Source organism: Pectinophora gossypiella, chromosome 24, assembly GCF_024362695.1.
Source record: "Pectinophora gossypiella chromosome 24, ilPecGoss1.1, whole genome shotgun sequence".
NCBI lineage: Eukaryota > Metazoa > Arthropoda > Insecta > Lepidoptera > Gelechiidae > Pectinophora > Pectinophora gossypiella.
Genome location: NC_065427.1, coordinates 5,007,711 through 5,025,829, shown reverse-complemented (window position 1 = coordinate 5,025,829; position 18,119 = coordinate 5,007,711). Strand labels below are relative to the sequence as shown.

Sequence of the window (18,119 nt, the reverse complement as noted above, 5' to 3'; positions counted from 1 at the left end):
ATGAATGACTCACTATTTGACAAAACGCATACATTTCAACACTCAGCAATTGTTTTTATTTATTTATTTATTTATTTATAAAGTACAACCACATCATATATATTTAAACATTTTACATTTATAAGGTTACGGTATTGTGACTAATATATATGATAATTACGGCGTACATAACTTATACAATTAAGTGTTTGCAACTTATGGACGATATTATATACATAAACAGCCTATATACGTCCCACTGCTGGGCACAGGCCTCCCCTCAATCAACCGGAGGGTGTATGGAGCATACTCCACCACGCTGCTCCACTGCGGGTTGGTGGAGGTGTTTTTACGGCTAGTAGCCGGGACCAACGGCTTAACGTGCCCTCCGAAGCACGGAATCATCTTACTTTTTCGGACAATCAATTGATTCAAGCCTGAAAAGTCCTTACCAAACAAAGGACAGCATCACAAAGTGATTTCGACAATGTCCCCATCGGGAATCGAACCCGGACCTCCAGATCGTGAGCCTAACGCTCTAACCACTAGACCACGGAGGCTGTTATATAATATTAAATATTTTGTCAAATGTCTTGTTATCTTGGGCGGAAGGCAAGAGGGAAACCACCGTCTTATTTTTCCCTAAAAAAGTAGTATGGAGAATGACAAGAGCGTGGCTCTTAAATTAGTGATGTGAAATATCTTGTATACTTAAAGGTTAAGAAGAGATTGCCACTTAGCAATAAGGCCGCCTATTACTCTTTCAATTTCTCATTTGTTTTGTATTTCCCGTTTGTGCAATATAGTATTTGTTATGTTATGTATGATGCGTTAATTATTGTATGTAATGTAGTTTTCTCTTTTGTTAAAATGTAAATTATATGGGCAAGATAACCTGTATACTGAAATAATCTTCATTCAAATGAGTACCAATTAGGTAATTTCAACAATGTTAAAATTTGCGTTTTTGTATAAAGGTATACATATTTAAAAGGAGATTCAGAACTGCCTATACAATGAAATATCGGTTACCTTAGGACTCTTCTTCTATCGTGTGGGTTGCGAGGGGGAGGAGGATCTTCTTGACCAGAATCAGAATCATTTATTCAACGTAATTATCATGGATAAACTTGTTGAAGGTCAATGTAACATTTTTGAATTTACGTCATTTCGCAAGGTGTTATGGCTGAGGAGAAGAAATGACAAGAAACTGCAACAGCAACACATCTTTTAATAACTAGTTATTTAATAACTAGAGGAACACATTCAATACCAGACATTTTTATCATTTAGGTAATCATTAATCTTATAATAAGCTTTTTTACATAAAGTAAGCTTCACGTGAGCTTTAAATTTATGCTCTGACAAATTTAAAATATTATCTGTTTTTTTATTGTAAAAACGTTCTTCCCCTTCCTCTCTTCCCTTCTATGATGTTTTTAATAAATTCGTCGTGTCTTTATAAGTGTCCAATCATCTTGCCTCTTCTGTCTTCAATAACTCTTAATTACTCTCAAGTGATGATGAGTCGAATCGGATAAGAATCGCACTAGTGCGAAAACGCCCGAAGTCTTTTCCCTATATGATACGGGTTTCAACAATCGCGAATTCATAAAATTGATTAACTTAGTCTCTCCATTGTTCTAATCGGTCCATTGTTTACCTTCGCAGGTTTACCTTTGGATGTCGAGGCGCTATCTCAATATAAAAAGTTGACAAAAAGTGAACATTGAGTGATGATCATTAATCGGTTTAACGGATGATTTTATTGCGTCTATTGTCATCCGACTTGGGTTATGAGAACTCAAGCCTTCATCATAACACTGACAAAATTATAAACAACATGTAGCGAATTACGCTCTCGTATTTATTTAGATTAGATATTTATCTATGGTAATAATTTTGAAAGTTAATTTTTAATATTCATGACGTAATAATATTATTTTGTTAATTTCCGAACGTTCCTTTTAAAATTTCTTTTTCTGGACGTTTTCTGTTTGATATATGTAGAGGACTCTTCGAACGCGCACGCAACGAGTTGTAACTTGTCCGCTTGACTATACCTTTTGTTTTCTAACAATTTATAAGAAAATATAACTATGTAGAAAATACACCAAGCCGTTTGCCGTTTGAGTCAGAGCCACCATCATCACTCAATACCTTCGAGAACACCATCAAGACTGCGATTCTCAATGCACGAAATTGGTGACCCCGATATGATTTGAACACGCAACCTTCAAAACGAAGTAAGAGTAAAGACTTACTTAATTTAACGCGTAAACACTCAGTGATCTTTAACGACTTAATAACATACAATTTGCTGCTCGGGGGGGGGGGTCGGCTTCCGGGTGAGAGCCTTCAGCGCTCCCCATTTGTCCGGCCAAGTAGTTAATGCCATCTGCGGCAAATCTACAATAAGTCACGTAAAAACAAAGGGGTGGGGAGGGGGGTGTTTACTACATAATTACTGTGCTAAGAGCAAAAAATCCGGATACACATCGGTCGCGCTTTCGTACGAATTCGGTCGTGTCTAGATTCAAGATAAATTATGAAAGTCTGATTCTTCTAAATAAAGACAGATCTAAAACTGACGAAAAACATTTTCTTCTTTTTTCTATTAATCAAGAAAAGCGTAATAATAAGTCCGACATTTTATAACTTTTTTCTATGACAGAGGCAGTGTGATTTTCATATAAACATCCATAGTAATTTCGTGTTTTGACGTTTAGTAAAAAGTAACCGATTTAACTAGTTGGGAATTTGTCTCGTACAAACAAAGTTACGTACACACAGGAACAATACCTATCTTCCCAGCACTATGGACACTGTGTACGAGTTGTTCGTCATAGATCAGTATTCGTACACACGACACAGTACATACGATGCAAATTCGTACGAACGCGTACAAAGTGCGGGTTTGGGGTCTTTTGTCGCGAGGTGTTCGGCCGTCTATAGAATAGAATAGAAAAAGTTTATTATAAAACGTTTACGCGTTAAATTAAGTACGTCTCTATGGTTATAAGTCCGCAGGTACCTATCGGGTCGTCAGGGTCGTATCTTTGCGTGGAAAAATTACCACAAAAAGAAGTATACATACTTGGTATCCACATGTGCACGGGTAGAAGTGGAGATCGTCCACCTCCAGGGGCTCCATACACAGGGGACATTCCACCTGAAAACATAACAAATAACAACTGTTACACAAACCCATGATAGTAATCTTGTTCTGTGAAAATTTTATGTGATGTTATTGCCTTGTTTTTGTGTGTGGCGTCCTTTTATATTGAACTATTCCTACTGTATCCTAATCTGCTGTTGAGTTTCTTATCATTTCTTCTACTCAGCAGTAACACCATGCGAAATGACGTAGATTCAAAAATGAAAAATTCACCTTCTACAAGTTTATCTATGATAATTACGTTTCATAAATGACTCTCATTCGGAAATTATTCTGATTCTTATAGTTTAAAAGAAATGTAACTTATTTTGATGTAAGTACTATTTATTGACTGACCTGATTATGGGTATCATTGATTGTTATATAAATAAATATATCAATTTAAAAACAAGAACACTTTAAAGTATAGAATTGTACTAGCTTAACTGGCAACACTGATGAATTTCTCTTTTCCAATTGGCCACTTCTTATGTGGATGTTACTACACTAATAAAAACATTTATTACCTACATTAAAAGAGGTTCTGGTACAATTTCTTGTGGTAGGTATTTTATTAGTAGCAGAACTCTAATAAAGTAATAAACATGTCTTCAAGACTATGATAAACATTTGTTGCCAGAGCAGAAAAAGGCGGCCAAAAAATACCTTACAAGGTAAAAACTTACATAAATAAACACTACAACTTAAATAAATAATTATTCTAGTTTTAATTTACCATTTTTTTTAATTTGAGCTATGACAAACTCATACTATATATTTTTTTCTTTTTACCGGCTCCTTGTAATGGCAACACTAACATCAGTTGTCATTACCTGCTCTTCTCCGCTCTGATTCAGCACTGACATGTTAGTCCGACGAGTGAATGGTAACCTCCTCCCAGCGAAACTACGTCAGCTTACACTAGATATACCTCTACCGTAACCTGTCGACAATCAAACACTATTATGTAGAACACAAAATAAGCACATAACACGCCTGTACCCCAAAGGCAGAGGTATAGTATACAGGGCGTTAGTGACATCGTAACGAAAACTTTGAGGGATGATTCAGGCCATGATACTGAGTTGATATCATGTGGAATTTTTCGTCGCAAAAGTATGGAACTGAAAATATTAAAAAAAAATACAAAAACTTTCATGAATTTTCCGACAGGAAATTCCACTTGATATCAACTCAGTATCATGGTCTGAATCATCCCCTTCAGTATTCGTTACAGTATCACTAACACCCATACCTACTTCTATGGCTCTCTGTATGTACTTGTACGGGGTGTAAGTGACATCGTAACGAATACTGAGAGGGATGATGGAGTCATTATTCTGATTTAATATCAAGTGGAATTTTCGATCGCAAAAGTATAGAATTGAAATTAAAAAAAAAACTAAAAAAAAATTATGAATTTTGCGACGGAAAATTCCACTTGATATTAACTCAGAATCATGGTCTGAATCATCCCCCTTAGTATTCGTTACGATGTCACTAACACCCATTATACATTATACACCCTCTCCTCGCCAGTTATGTTTATAATCGTAAGACTGAATATCCTTTTAAAATCCATACCCCATTGTTCAACTATTAAGGCTAGAAATCTCGGTCGCAAGAGTTTAAGTCCCGTGTAATAGGGGGCAAGGCGGCCACAAATCCCGGAAACCACCTCACCGTGATTTCAACTATAAGACCCCAAACATGAATTCAAACTCACAAAATCGAATTCGGTGGTTGACAGACCCAGTCGGGATTCAAAATCAAGAGGAAATGTTCCTAATGACGTTGAAATTCTAATGTTTGCGTGTATGAGGAATTTAATCTTATTCACACGCCTTAATTAATCGTCCCTAAACAGACAATGAGGACAAACAAATATAACTAGAAACAAAACCTTGATCAATCAATATTTGTATGAAGACTACTAAAAAATCGTATCTTCAATCAAATAGATAGCGTACGAATGTCATTGATATAACAGTTAAATTGTTTTAGACAGTCAGAATACTGTAATGAAGACAAAGGTATTATTTTAATAATACTTACTGTTAGCTACTATGACAGAGAGAGACTCGAAGTCTTTGAAATGTGTCGTTGGAGGAGGATGAAAAGAATAAATTGGACAGAAAGAGTTACTAATGAGGAAGTGCTAGTAAGCGTAAGGGAAAAGAGGCAAATATTGAGAGTTACTGAGGACAGAAGAGGCAAGACGATTGGACACTTAATAAGATACAACGAATTTATTAAAAACATTATATGAAAGAGAGGACTGGGCCAAGAAGCCTTTGATAACAAGAATGGAGAAGGCTACACCGAGAAGACCATGTTCATGCTCTTAAATTAACGGTGATGAAGTACTATGACAGAATAATGTTTTAAAGAAGCAAGAAAACTAGTTTCGACTTCAGCATAAATATGTACAAGTTTGGGATTTACAGTTAACCTAAAGATTTTTCGTGATTATCAATTATACTTGTCAAAGGTTGGGTTTTTATACTTGACTTTTTATATTTTTATTAAAAGATTTGAGTGCGTTTGACTACCATCCAGGCTGGTCTTAAGCAGCAATGTGGTCTATAGTGGAGCGCGCAATCTCAAATAGTGCATTTAATACAGTAACAGTAATAATAACAATAAATTTAATACAGTGACAGCAATAACAGTGATCTACAATTCAGACTAGAATTATGTTTTGACTGCCTTTAGAATACAGGCGTGATACTGCTTGTTATATATTCATTTTAATATATTTAAGCTTAACTACAAAATTATTAATATATTTTCTGGACAGTAATATTATTATTAAAATATATTAGTATTAAAATACAAAAATATTAATAATTCCTGTAATGTTTTACTAGCATCAAAATGATTGAATCATACAATCCTAATATGCACAATATGTAATTTGCCCAGTGAAGTATAAAAGTTATGTATGGTCAGTGCAACCATAGATGAGTGTTATGTAACAAGCGATATTAGAAAGGCATCATATGCTGAGGCCAACAGTTACTTCTATGCTAAAAGTTAGTTTTATTTTTATTTTAGGTTATATGCAATGATGAGTCAATTTTGTAAACTTAAAATAAGAAAATGTTCGTCTCGTAAAGTTTACCAGCAAAATATTAAAAACAAAAAAAAATGTCATTTTACAGTGGGTTTTTAATTCTTAATGTTATTCCATATTAAAAAAAAAAACTTGTTTTGTTGAACAAAAACTCGCAACTGTTTTGTTTTTTATAAGACAAGTATATGTATAAAAAAGTGTTTTATTTCCTTATTAAATTAAGTTTATTTTGATCGGACAATACATGTATAGTTGATAACACTTTTGACCCTTACGCCTATACAACTATATTTTTTCTTTTAATAAAAAGTCAATATTTATCAAAAGTAAATTATTAATAGCCCTCAATGTCCCACTGCAGGGCAAAGACCTCTCTTCCCTTCTTCCACTCCTCCCTGTCCCCAGCTTGTTCGTGCCACCGTAATAATAATTTGTTAAATTTTTAATAATACTAATAACTACAATAGAAATAAACACCTTGTCACATTCTTGGCTTATCTTTATCAACCGTTGACATGCGTTAGATGTGATCGCGTTTTACATTACATCTAAAGGCACGCATATATATCATTAGATATAAATGCAGAAACCCACACACGTAAACCTAAATGGGGTGGCCAGAACCACAACTTATCAAAAGACAACTTTCAACCACTTAATAATAAACAATATTGTAGGTACATGCATTATATACTTTTGAGATGAATTTCGAGGTTCGACAATTTTGATACATTTAGAGGTCGCGGTTTTTGCGTGGGAAATTAGACGATAATCAATATTGTAATGGCAACATTTACTTATCGGCATACCGTCACTACACACTCCAAGATAAATAATGATAAACTTGATAAAACTTGAACTGAATTAAGAAATGATAACATGATAATACTTTACATAGATTTGTTTATTATTATTACTGTAACAGACTGTTTGTGTATATGTATGTATATTGTATAATCCCCTGAAGTATTTTATGTAAATTATTCACAAATATTATGTAAACAACAATGAAATGTAAAAACAAATTGATATCAAGTAAGTGCTTGAAGAAATAAGTGATTATATTAAATCAAAAAGGGATCTGATTTTAGTTTATACTACTGAAGGTACATATTCAGATACAAAGAATGATGTGATTGATTTCCTTCAACTAAACATCGAACCGCACACGCTATTATCAGATTTTTCATCGTACGTCGCGAAGTTTTGTCCCATATCACTATTCAAGTTATTCTTCGTCCCAAATCACAAGTAATTTCAAGTTCATCATCACTAATTTAAGAGCCACGCTCTTGTCGGTGTAGCATTCTCCATACTACTTTTTTAGGGAAAAATAAGGCAGTGGTTTCCCTCTTGCCTTCCGCCCAAGACTTTCAAGTTACAATCAACAAAATAAATTAAAAATACTACTTGAGTTTAAACTAAAAAAGTATATAAAGTAACCAAGTAAGTAGTATTCCTTAATTATTTCTTTATTGAAACTAACATGTCCATAACCAGGTTTTGTTGACAAAAATCAAATCAGAAAGTGACTTGCAAAAATTCGCTTACGAGGTTTTCACAATAATGTAATGATATATATAATGCAACCTTTCTACCTTTGCTCTTTTGTTATAAACTACATTATTATTTGTGGACTAAGACAATATTTAAAAATAAAGTGATAATTATATTATCGGCAAGGTGTCCCAAACATTTACAGATAAACAGCTGATCAATCCAAGTTCATATTGTTATGAATCGCCATTATTACGTCACTGTGTTTAGCGTGTAAACAAGTTGAATTTAATCTAGAACTTTCATAGCTTCTTAATTCAAAATATTTTGTTTATATTTTTTTATGTATGGTTTGCTGATGACTAACTTAGATCGCTAGCCTATCTCTATACGATCGCAATATTCATATTTTTAAATTGTTTTCAAAAGTGACTACAAATTCTGACAACTTGCTTGTCACTTTGCCTACCCTGATGGGGATTACCGACGTGTTTCTATGTATATTTGGTTTCCTTAACAATAAAGAGGATAAATCTGTACCGTCGGTGAAAAGTAATACAAGTCCAAAATTCAAGTTTTGAGAAAATCGAGTTTAAAGTTAAAAATATTCTAGCTCGCGACTTATAAGGAATAATGGAACAGAAGTTAGATGTGTCGATAGGTAATGATGGAAGGTTTCTTTTCTAATATTTACTTATATTTAGAACCTAAACAGAAATGGTAGAGGATCAAAATAAATTACTTGTATCAGATGACACCAACTTTTATACTGTGTAAATTGATACAAGTCTACTTATACCTTTTTACACACATAACTATACAAAAGTCATCGTTGATATATCATATTTCAATTAATAATTTTACAGTCTTATTCTACAAAAAACAAAATGTCTTGGAAGAAAGTTTATTTCATAAAGTTGTAGAAAGGCAAAATTATATTTATTTTCTTCAAAAAGTAAAGAAACGTAACTTATATCAATTGACACAAACGATAAACTATAACGAATTTGTGTCAAGTGGTTTAACATGACTTATTTTTTCGGTTTTATTGTGTAAAATGATACATGTTTTTACCAATTTCTAGTAATAATAAATACATATAAAGATGGTACACGTATATATAGTGTAAGGTGGTGATAATAAGATATTATATTTTTTTTTATTTATATTTTACTCTCAAAACTCATAAATAACCGGTCAAAACCACCACTGCTGCCCCTACAAACACATTTAGTCCACTACACTACGCCCCTAATCAAAACCACTTTTGGTTCATTTTTGCAGTCAAAATCTTACAAATCAATTATGATAATATTTCCACCCCTAACAAATGAAGGTAAGAGGAATCATATTAAGACTGGTCATTAGGAATGTTTCGGGCTAGCCTGGCAGTATGGCCTGGAGATAAAGGTGATGTACCTACGTACTTTTAAACCAAAATCACACAAATCGGTAAGTGTTACTTCTTTCCCGCTGAAACTATTTAAAAGATCACAACTCATTCCACAATCAAAATTCCCTAAAGTAAAGTAAAATTCGATATTTCGAATTATCAAAATTCCCGGTCTAATGGTAGCCCGCAACATTGACAGAACGATAAACGGAGTCAAATCAATGTTGACGATAAGAATAGGTAGTGAAAATGAAGATCATCGGTTCACCTCCAAACCTATAGGTTACACAGGGCTATCCTCAGGGTAGGTCTCATCACCTTTACCATGGTCTGTTATGGTTAAGTTAAATGAGCTCGTTTCCGCAAAACTCTACACGTAAGCACACTTGGGGGACTTTCCGCGTATCTTCGCGTATGGACCACTATTGTGAAGTGGGCAAACTTCCCACTATATCATCATCATCCTCCTGCCCTTATCTCACTCTAGGTGGGGTCGGCACAACATGTATGGGCAAATGTCTCATCTTCTTCTTCTGTCGTGTGGATTGTGAGGTGAATTACCAACCCCATCAACCCTGGTGTCAGGGTTATAACTGAGCCGCCATAGGCCCCTGACTTGACTCAAAGAATACTCGAATCTCCCATATGTAATGTTATTTGAATGGGCTCAGTTTTCCGCATAAACGCAAGTGGTCCATTACGCGTGCTTTTATTGACTATGTAAGCCAACTAACTCCTTTCAGAAGCTCAAATACCTCCTGGGATTTTTACAAACTTTGTGACTTGATTTAATTAAGGGGTTGCGCCCGTGGTGTTGCCAATTATTTATTCTAATCTAATCTATCCTACAAGATCCCACTGCTGGGCAAAGGCCTCCCCTTCCTCTTTCCATTTTTCACAGTCCTGTGCGTTATTCTCTCTTACGTAATCAAAATACAGAAACAATATATTACTGGTGGTGCTCAAGAGTTCAGAGTAGTTATTCTCTTTATAAAAATGAGAAAGCTCGACAAATTTACACCATTCAACGTGTTTGAGAAACTGGTAATCTTCTCTTGAGAAGATGTGGCAGATCCTGATGCTGCCGATGCCGAGCTGGATCCCAGTAGGACCTTAAACCCAAAAGTATGTACGATCATCTACGGCTGTGTAGGTTCAAAAATACCACTACCGGCGCTTGCATCAAAGATCTAACCAGCGTGTATTGAATGGCTTGCATATTAATTGGAGCTCGATAATATTTGAAGCCATTATTTCACGTCTACAACCTCCTTAGCAATGAAGGCAGCGTTCAATCTGCCACCGCTTAACCTGCATGTAATCAAGAAAACTATATAAAACAGCTATGCTTCGAGCTAAGGGAAGGAGACTAACGACAGTTATGACAAATCTCAAATACCTCTTGACTAACCCTGCCATGGTGATAACGACGCCATGATCAGGACCCACAACTTATTGAGGTACTGTAATTAAGTACTACAAGGTGGCTATAGCAGAAAGAGAAAAAACACGGTTTGGTCTGAAGTACTAACTTAACCTATACCCATTCGCAATGCGGATCAGATATGGTTTGCTGTGGCTCTAGACAAAATGTCTTCCCATAGACAGGTTTATGCGCAGGTCACCGTAGGATACACACTGGTGGCGCATGGAATCGAACTTGTATGTATTATTATACACGACACGTTATTGATATCCAATATCGTATTTTCTGAAATATTTTGATATATATTTATTTATATTACTTTTCACGAAAAAATAAATTTGGTGTTTGATGTTACAACTAAAATTATATCATTAAACACGGACCGTGAGAATTCAAGGATTGCGTGTATTTTAATATATGTTGAGTTGCATTTACTTACACCAAAATATTTAATGAAAATCTTCATTTCACTTTAATGCAAGTTAAGATGAATTATGTTACACGTGTTATAACACATGAATCCTTCACAAACAGTACTTATATCACTGAACACAAAAATTATCTCCGTATTTATAATAGCTACAGTTACGAGAATTAGACAGAAAGAAAGAGAATTTTTTGAACATGAAGTGTGTGCTAATAACTCAAAAGTGATACAACTCGAGTTGTATTACTTTTCACCGACGGTACAGAAATATGAATTTGGTTATTGGATATTTATAGCAAATAAATTTTCTTTTATAATAAACCTAGTTTACGACCTCTCAAAGTCGAGTCTATAGTTTTGACGACCTGTAATTGATAATATATTTTAATGTAATTGAATTCCGTAATAATATTTAATGTAAATTGAATTCTTTATTTAATATAAGTCAACGAATGACTATGAGTATGTTTAGTAATAATATCAGCGTAATCCATAAATAAGTTCTTATGTAGATTTATGTTATAGAAAATAAACTGTACTCTAAACGTGGCACGAAACAATTCCAGCGGATTGTAATGGAACATGGAACTAAATGTCAAGTCATAATAATGGGGACTTTCCAGGCTACCTTCACCAAAAACAATACAGAAGGCGTTGTACAGCTTTAACATGATAATTAACTATTTTCTCATTAGTTGCCTACGTAATTATTTAGAAATCATCATCATCATCAGCCGTATGACGCCCACTGCTGGGCATAGGCCTCCCCCAAGGATCTCCACGACGATCGGTCCTGCGCTGCCCGCATCCAGCGGCTTCCCGCGACCTTCACCAGATCGTCGGTCCACCTTGTAGCGGGCCTACCCACTGAGCGTCGTCCGACACGTGGTCGCCACTCCAGAACCTTTCCGCCCCATCGGCCATCGGTTCTCCTCGCTATGTGTCCTGCCCACTGCCACTTCAACTTTGCAATTCTCCGAGCTATGTCGGTGACTTTAGTTCTCCTGCGGATCTCCTCATTTCTGATTCGATCCAGCAGGGAAATACCGAGCATAGCTCTCTCCATTGCCCGCTGAGCGACACCGAGCCTCCTCACGAGACCCATAGTAAGCGGCCACGTCTCACTGCCGTAGGTCATCACTGGCAACACGCACTGGTCAAAGACTTTCGTCTTGAGACACTGAGGTATTCTGGACGAGAAGATATTCCGCAGCTTCCCGAACGCTGCCCATCCGAGTTGGATCCGACGAGAGATCTCTTTCTCGAAGTTGGACTTACCTAACTGGATTATTTGTCCTAGGTAAATGTACTGGTCTACAACTTCGAGTGTAACGTTCCCAACCTGAACTGGAGTGGGTGCGACATGGTCGTTGGCCATAATTTTTGTCTTTGCCATGTTCATGCTAAGACCCACTCGTTGGGATGCGTTACTGAGATGCTCGAGCATGGTGTTCAGGTCTTCCAGGGTCTCACGGGCATGTAAGGGGCTCCAAACGACACCTTTCGGAGCCCAAGCCAACCTCGCCTGCACGCGGTACATCCTGCTATTCAACGAAAGAGGCTCTGGCGACCCACCAACACGCACTGGACCAGCGCGGTGGGCTTATGGTCCAAACCCCCCCCAATATGACCTCAACACATATTTAGAAATACTGTGTAATAAATATATATATATATATATATATATATTTTCAGTATTTCTTTCTATTTTGTATATATATATATATTTTCACTGCGATCTGCCATCGACTTGTAAGTCTTTATCAGATAGTTTGTGGTTGTATTTATTTATTTAGAGGTGCAGTCCAGTAACTGCTATCCTCAAGGCTGTTTTTTTTTTAGCATAATATATAAAAATAAAGTTACTACATATTTGGATCACAGTATTCTTTTGCTTCTCTTTATTTTGATCAGAATAATGATGGGTGAAAGATGTAATTGTGCTTGGGTGTAATAAAAAGGGTCATCATTTATATACAAAAACAAAGATAAAAGATGCATGGCTGTTAGCCATGAAATTAGAAGTTTAAACGAAGGAAGATCTTTACAGCACTATCTATATTGTTTTTGAGGAACGCTGCATGGAAAGTTTCTCATTATATGCATGGTATAAGAAGACCAGGCATGCTCAAAGGTTAGCCCAGTTGACATCATCCTACCCTGCGTTGCCATTTCGTAAAAAATAAATTACCCACAATCAATGTTTTTAATTTACTTTGCAAGGAAATTTTTAACTTTTAGTAAAAGATTTACTTCCAGTTTTAATGATTTTTGTATATACGACAAGTAATAGTAATTAAATACATTAGTCAGTAATTCACTTAATTTTCAATAATAAAATTTACGTCCTTGGAATGTTGGAGATACCAATTTAGTGGTAACACTTACGTCATCAAAGGGCTAGCAATGGCGGCTTGTCGTAGGATTGAGCATACCTGGTCTTCTTATACCATGACTCTATGCATCAGATACTCCGACACTAGCGCCGCCGTGGGACTTCATTCGTTCCGCGGACTCTGATTACCTAATCGCTACTATCAGGCTACTACAGCATAGTAAAGTAAATGTTGTGTAGTGGAACAACTTTCCTACAAGTTTATTTACTTTCACCTTAATATCAGTAACCTAATTTGTTTTAGATAATGGTCTCGGTATTGATAACTGACTATAAAAGGATTTATACACTACACCATTGTTTACATACAATTTGTATTGATAATGTTTAGTTTGGATTTTATTTATTAAATTATTTGTAGACAATAAAACAGACAGTACAGGTAAGCTTATCTCCAAACAAAGGGATTTCTTCCACCTGACCTATGTGACGCGTTTTAATTCGTTTCCCTGTGAAAGGTGGGTAATGATTTATGATTCACACTAATATTATAAAGGTGATAGTAACTCTGGCTGTTACCTTTTCACACTTAAACTGCTGAACCAATTTAGATGTAATTTGATATGGAGATAGTTTAAGACTAAGAAGTTGTTTTCATTCCGGAAGTCACCGCCAAAATGAATGAAAAGGGAGGATTAAAATACGTCGCGCGTGATAACTGAAGCCTATATACTTAATTTACCTTTATTATTTTTGATACAGTAAGTTTTATGGTAAGAAATGTACTATTACAATATGAGTAATATTTTTCTAATAACTTATTTGCTTAGTATAAATAATATGGTCAATAAGTTGGGCTGAATGCGTAGGTAAATAAGTTTATTTTCTTAAACATTTGCACTGGATGTTCTAAATACAGTTCTAAATAAAGTTTGTCAATAAATATAAACAAAACTTGCATTGTATTATACTGATTAATGTGAAATGTTATAACAGTTATCATTTTATTGTAATTTACCTATTATTCTGATTAACATTCAGGTGTTGGAGTACATGAGGTGAAAGGAGTGTGTCGGGATATAGATCGAAATAGAAATCTGTGGTCTCTAAGTACAGGCACAACCCGGGATGAACACAGCAAGATTTTTGTATGGAGTCTCCGGACACTCCTTACCGTGTGCCTTCTAAAGCGTAAGTGCGGGCGGGACACTCTCCACCTTAGCGACTTCGGACATTTACCCAGATGGAATAAGGTAGGCGCCCGATACAAATAGATGGAGGGTGGAGTTTTTTTATCTAGTATTATTCTTTATTCTATGATACAAATAACTAGTGTCAGCTTATGTATATAAGGATGGATAAGATTTTAAGTAGAAGACGAAGATGTTTAAGTAGAAGAAGAAGTTATGGCTGTGAATGTGAAATTGGTTAGAGACATAGTTAAAGATAAAATATGCCTGTTGTTTACAACATTGAGATTTACACACACATACATAACATCACGCCCATTTCCCGTTGGGGTAGATAGAGACCATGAAATTCCACTTACTACGATACTGACACCACTTTGGACCCTCCACTTTCGAAATAGATCTGATGAAAGAATTCCGTTAAATAATTCATTTAATGAACATTGCTTGTCCACTTCCTATTGGTAAACAGTGATAATGCATGCCTATGTTTCCTATAAGCTAAGATTAATATCTTACAATGCTATGAATACCGAACAATTGAGGAAATAAATAGCTGATGCCTCAAGTGCATCTAAGATACAGTTACAAGGAAAACTGTCATGAGTTGGAAAATTGAGTCATTTCAGGGGCCTTTGGCTCAATAGTAACCCTGACACCAGGGTTGATGAGGTTGGTAATCCACCTCACAACTCACAAAATAGAGGAAGAAAATATAATAATAATAAAATAAAATAAAATCTTTATTCGTTTTAGACAATATTTTCTTTTAAACCCAAGCCCCCTTTAAACTGGGAAAGTCTGTGTTAGGAGGCTTAAAGAAGATTGTTTGAAGAGAAGGAAAATTGTTTAGTCTCATGATAAAATAATCTATCAGTCTACTTAAATGATAGGGTAGTTCCCAACTAGTCAAATCAAGTTACTTTTTCCTAAACATCAAAACACAATATTACTAAATTTGTATGTAAAAGCATGTTGTGACATCATAGAAGAAAGTGACAGAATTTAAGTAGTCAGAAGAAGACATTTTTTGTCACCTTTAATTTGTCTTAGTAATCAGAATTTCATAATTTATCTTTGTCCTAGGAAGCTAGGAAGTTAGTAACAAGTTACAGTGAAAATGTGTCGTAAATCATTGTTATAAATAGTAATGTATCATGTACAGTATAATATTGTTATAAGGAATAAACTTAACAAGTACCATGTGATTTATTTTAAATTTAAAATATCTTATTGTATTTCTAATGTACCAATGGGATTCTCATTTAAATACAGATAGTATATAGATAGTGTGGGATTCCACTATCAATCATATTAGAATATAAAAAAGTAGTAAAGTAAGATGTATCAACCTACTTTCAAAGATAGATCAATAAATTGAAATTGCCCATTTTTATATTAACATTCTTAAGTAGATTGCATTTTGCAATTTAGTAAAATTATCTTTAAGTTGTTCTGCAAAAGAAGGTCTTTGTATATTCCAATAGCAAACCTTCTGTAAATATATTTCAGAATAACATATATCCTATAAGAACAATGTAGGAAATAAAGACAGTAATTACTTTGTTCTCTTTGTGATTCATTACCAAAAAGATCAAAGACAAATCCCTTTTCTCAGTAAAACATCAGCCAAATAAAATTACATGTAGGGTATAGCATGAAAACATGTCTGTAACATATTGATTAGAAATGTTTGTGTCAATAAGAATTTAGGTTAGAACTTCCAACTGTGGTAGGCAGAGAATATCTGGACCTAGACAATAACTTGGGCTGATACACGGATCGCAACAATGACTCAACCTTTGACAAGTTCACGATTTGACATTTTACCAAGGAAAAAAACATCATCAAGCCACCTCTTCTACAAACTTCCAAAAGCCATCCCAAACGCATGATGGGGTCGAAAATGATCAAAATATTACAAATAAACACTCAATGAACGGTTTATATAGCATTATGTACGTACTGTCGTAACGAGAAGTACGTCCGTCAGCTGCCATTCAAAAGAATATGTGGCAAAAGTCAAACTTTCATTTCGTACAAGGATGCACTAAAAATACATTATAAACACTCGACACACCACTTCACGCGTCTGGAAAGCTTTAAAATTGAATATAGTCACCCGATCACGTTATAAGACAAAATATAAAATCGATGTTTACCTTACGTCTCCTCTCAATGCAAATCTTTTCTATTGCAGAATCGAGACTGCTAACCCTTCCGCAGGAGTCGAAGAAGAATCCTTTTCAATGGACCTACGATGCGGCTCACGATTCAATTTACGATAAAATGCAAAGCTGAAATAAATACAACTGTCCCGAAGATATTTTCTGCGAGTTACTATACATTTGTTTTATGAAATGGCCTAATCTTTTACAAGATTCCGTTCTGTGATTCCATAGACAAGCTCATACACTTTTTAATTTCGAATAATGAATGAGTAATTTTCCACTTTCCTCAAGGATCCCACTTTCTCTTGTTTTATTTATTTAGTTATACAAAATCCTGAAGAAAAACGAACTGCATATTTGATTACATTAATATTTATCTTTATCTAAATAACCTTAAATTGCGGAAAGGTGCTTTATTTATGAAATGCAATTTCAAAACTAGTGACTTTTAACGACGGTTTCGAGTGAGTATTTTTCGAGAACATTGCATTTCGCACGTTAATAGTACCACTGTAAGAAAAAAAACGATGAGTCTATGGTACTAGTGATACCATTTTTATTTTGTGTTTTAGTTTTATTTAATTTTTAATTCGTATAAAATTAAGGTTTATTTAAATATATCCGAAAAAAGGGAAAATATCATTTTCCAGCTGAATAATTTTTATACACATATAATTAACAGAATGTAAATTATTCATTTTGAATAATGTTGCCATAATAAAACTCCTAATGCGTCCTTTGAACCGAGTCGCTGGCTGTCGCAGGTGGCTTGTTTGTATTTCCATCCCGCCCCCTTTTACGGCGGCAAAGTTAAATGAAGATTAGAGAAATTACAACTTTTTCGTACTTAATTATGTGGGTTATTATTTATATAAAAGTTATAAACGAAAAGGGTCGTGTTTTCAAAAATAACTCCATAGATGAGTGAGTAAAACAAGTGTTTTTACAAGCATATCATATATTTTTTTATAATAATTAAGAATAAATTCTTACATCACGAGTTATAAAATAAATACATTTATTGCCTTAAATTAAGTCCAAAAGTACTCTGTACAATTATTGTTAGCGATGTACAAACGAGAACGACAAGTAAAAATATCCAAAAACAAAAAAAATAGAAATAAAAAGGGCCTTATTGTGAAGTCTGTTAGGGCTTCAACACACTAGCGATTTCTGTCTATCGAACTACAATTAAAAACCAGCCAGTTGTAATAAACTATTTGACTGTTTTTGAGTAGGCAACTGACATTTTTACAACCAATATCGCTAGTATGCAGACGCTAAATCCACATTTACTACTGTGACAAATCTACGAACAACTTAACAAATTGTGTCAGAATCACAACCAATAGTTTGCATCTTAATTTCTTCTCTTATCAATATTACACAAACTATTTTATATCATTGCTCTTCGCTTATCCTAAAACAAGAACCATCGTTTACCTTATATTACATTACGTTTAAATTA

General features: G+C 34.6%; 1 protein-coding gene across 4 annotated transcripts in view; it reads right to left on the bottom strand.

The window, feature by feature from the left end:
• LOC126377834 (uncharacterized) overlaps positions 1-16,885 on the bottom strand; it is a 36,712-nt gene extending 19,827 nt beyond the window's left edge. For 3 of the 4 annotated variants that reach the window (XM_050025785.1, XM_050025787.1, XM_050025788.1), the window contains exons 1-3: positions 16,643-16,885; positions 3,955-4,079; positions 3,077-3,151 (exon numbers count right to left, since the gene is read on the bottom strand). In XM_050025785.1, the coding sequence (XP_049881742.1) occupies positions 3,077-3,151; positions 3,955-4,002 (123 nt within the window). In that variant the 5' untranslated portion in view covers positions 4,003-4,079; positions 16,643-16,885. The remainder of the gene's footprint in view (positions 1-3,076; positions 3,152-3,954; positions 4,080-16,642) is intronic. The other variant, XM_050025786.1, reaches the window with a different exon arrangement.
• Positions 16,886-18,119: the final 1,234 nt, after the last annotated feature.